The following is a 2,776-nucleotide window of genomic DNA, read 5'->3' as shown; positions in this document are numbered from 1 at the left end:
TAACTACATCTAAATAAATATTATAGTCCTATCTGTTGTCTGTCCATGTAACTACTTCTAAATAAATATAATAGCCCTATCTGTTGTCTGTCCATGTAACTACATCTAAATAAATATTATAGTCCTATCTGTTGTCTGTCCATGTAACTACTTCTAAATAAATATTATAGTCCTATCTGTTGTCTGTCCATGTAACTACTTCTAAATAAATATTATAGTCCTATCTGTTGTCTGTCCATGTAACTACTTCTAAATAAATATTATAGTCCTTTCTGTTGTATGCTTAGAGCAAGAGGATTAAACACATTCATAATATGGTTGTATCCAGGGAATTTAATAAAGTTCTTTAAAAACAAAATTCTTATTGACATTCTGGTTCTAATATTTAAAACCTTATAGCTTAACTTTTTATGTGCAGAGAGAAGGAATTGCCTTGAAGGTTGATGGGAAAAGTCCTTGTTTGGTGAATTTAAATGAGGACCCTCAGTTGTCAGAAACTCTGTTATATCTTCTTCACCCTGGGCGGACTCGCCTCGGTAGGAAGGACAACTCCAGTGATGTCGAGATTCAACTGCATGGAAGTCTACTTAGCAGGGAACATTGGTGAGCTGTGTCTCTCGTTATAATATACACGCACGCACATCTGTACATAGATTGATATATGTTGATCTATACACATACGTTGGACACTAGAAATTAATTTTTTAAAGTAAGACCTAATTTATACATTCATTGAGTTTCTGAACATAATAATTGGAGTTTTTTTTATTAAGTTTAACTATCAAGCATGTTGATTGTGATAAAACTTTATCAGTGCCAAGGCATAAGCTTAGTTCTTAAGACTCCACTGCTAATCAGAACGGAGCATATTTGTTTGACCGTGTCTATCCATCCCAAGCAGTTTTTGTGGATGGGTCATCTCAATATTAGATAGACGGATTTTGACCAAACTTATACAACAGGTATTAATTACAAAGCTCTAGATTAGTTAACTCGTGGAGGTTAGAGGGTCAAGATCAAAGTGTTTCTTTTTGATTGATAACTTTGAAATTAGCCAACTTTGATGGAAGTTAATTTTTTTATATAGACATCTTTTCTTACATCTTCAGTCTTTAGGGTAGGTGATACAGGTTTCATGTTCTAATTGCCAAATAACATTTCTTAAAGGATACCCCCAAGGACATAGTAATCATATGTGCGTGTGTGATGTTAGTTTTTTTTATTGTGATTTATGGTAATTTTGTGTGTTTTAATAAAACTTGATACCAAAGATTAAATATATGGCCCTTTCAAATAATATGAGGATTTTTTGTAACTTTAAAAAAATGTGCTAATCTCAAAGCATTTCTATTGTTGCTTCTTTAGTAACCTGGAATGGTAAAGTATGGAATATTTTATACTATTTGCAACTGAAGTTGCTATAGTTTTTTTTCTAAATGATGTTTGTACTTGTGTTATTACCGTGAGAGTAAATCGGAAACGAACAACCGTTTTTTTTTCAGCACTTTGGAAAATAATGAAGGAAAAGTCAAAGTAATTCCAATGCCAAATGCTCCTGTTTATGTAAATGGGCAAGAAGTCATAGAATCAACAGTATTACAGCACGTAAGTATTTATTTTATCTTTCTCTTCTGTGGATATTTCAGAAAATTTTAGTTTTATTGCAGACTTTTGTAAACTAATGGTGTTCAAAATGGGAAGAATAAAAATAAATAAATTAATTATAACAGCACTTGTATGTGTGTGTGTTTATATATATATATGTTCACATACATTTAAAAGGAATACAAGTTAAAATAGTTGTACAATAAATTATTTATTAATAATAGAGACTAGCCCTAAAAAGACTATATAATTTGGTGTTCTTTCACCACCATCTTCTGACCTTGTATTTCTTTTAATTGTAGATAAGAATATAATTGTTACAATTTTTCCTTTTTGTTTATATTTTATGACTAAGAATGAAGTTTCATTAGAAAATGGTTTAATACTTGTTTAAACTAAATGCTGTTAACTGATAGCGTAGAGTCACAACACTGAATACTAATATATAATTCGTAATGGGTTTTGTTTCTAATTACAGGGGGATCGTCTTGTCGTTGGTGGTGTACACTTCTTTAGGTAAGTGTAAAGTTATATTATTTTCTGTAGTTCTGGTTCTGAAGATAGCTGCCTACACGTTTAGATTAAATAAACACCCTGAATTGTTTACAAAGTTTTACGGCTGTCAAGGCTCCAATGGCTATTAATTATTCAATTTCGTATTTTTGCTGACTGTTATCATGCTTCCTCATAAAATATGTTTATTGTGTTTTGGTACAGACTCAATAACCCATGCCAATCAGTGATATTTAAAGGTGTATCTTCCGAGGAACCAGTGAAGGATTACTTGTTTGCTCGTGATGAGCTGTTACAAGCACAAGAAGCAAGGTAAAAGAAAGATGTTTCCTTGTTTTAGTTTTGAAAGAAAGGTGTATCTGTTTCTTCCATTCCATGTATATTGAAAGTTTGATTATACTGCAAGTCGTGTGGTTAGATTGTTTATCTTAGTTAGGAGTCGTATGGTTAGATTGTTTATCTTAGTTAGGAGTCGTATGGTTAGATTGTTGATCGTAGTTAGGAGTTGTATGGGTTGATTGTTGATCTTAGTTAGGAGTTGTGTGGGTTGATTGTTGATCGTAGTTAGGAGTCATATGTTAGATTGTTTACCTTAATTATAAGTCATATGGTTAGATTGTTTATCTTAGTTAGGAGTCGTATGAGTTGATTGTTGATC

The 2,776-nt window shown here is 31.8% G+C and overlaps 1 protein-coding gene across 1 annotated transcript in view; it reads left to right on the top strand.

Annotated features, from left to right (window-relative positions):
- Positions 1-418: 418 nt before the first annotated feature.
- The window catches only part of LOC111088614 (kinesin-like protein KIF14), a gene marked incomplete at its 5' end in the record, with an annotated part of 13,213 nt that continues 10,855 nt past the window's right edge, over positions 419-2,776 (top strand). The window contains 4 exons of the mRNA XM_022399256.1: positions 419-603; positions 1,503-1,605; positions 2,084-2,121; positions 2,323-2,430. Of these exons, the coding sequence (XP_022254964.1) occupies positions 419-603; positions 1,503-1,605; positions 2,084-2,121; positions 2,323-2,430 (434 nt within the window). The remainder of the gene's footprint in view (positions 604-1,502; positions 1,606-2,083; positions 2,122-2,322; positions 2,431-2,776) is intronic.

This window comes from Limulus polyphemus, unplaced genomic scaffold, assembly GCF_000517525.1.
Source record: "Limulus polyphemus unplaced genomic scaffold, Limulus_polyphemus-2.1.2 Scaffold4125, whole genome shotgun sequence".
NCBI lineage: Eukaryota > Metazoa > Arthropoda > Merostomata > Xiphosura > Limulidae > Limulus > Limulus polyphemus.
This window is presented reverse-complemented; position numbering and strand designations above follow the sequence as displayed.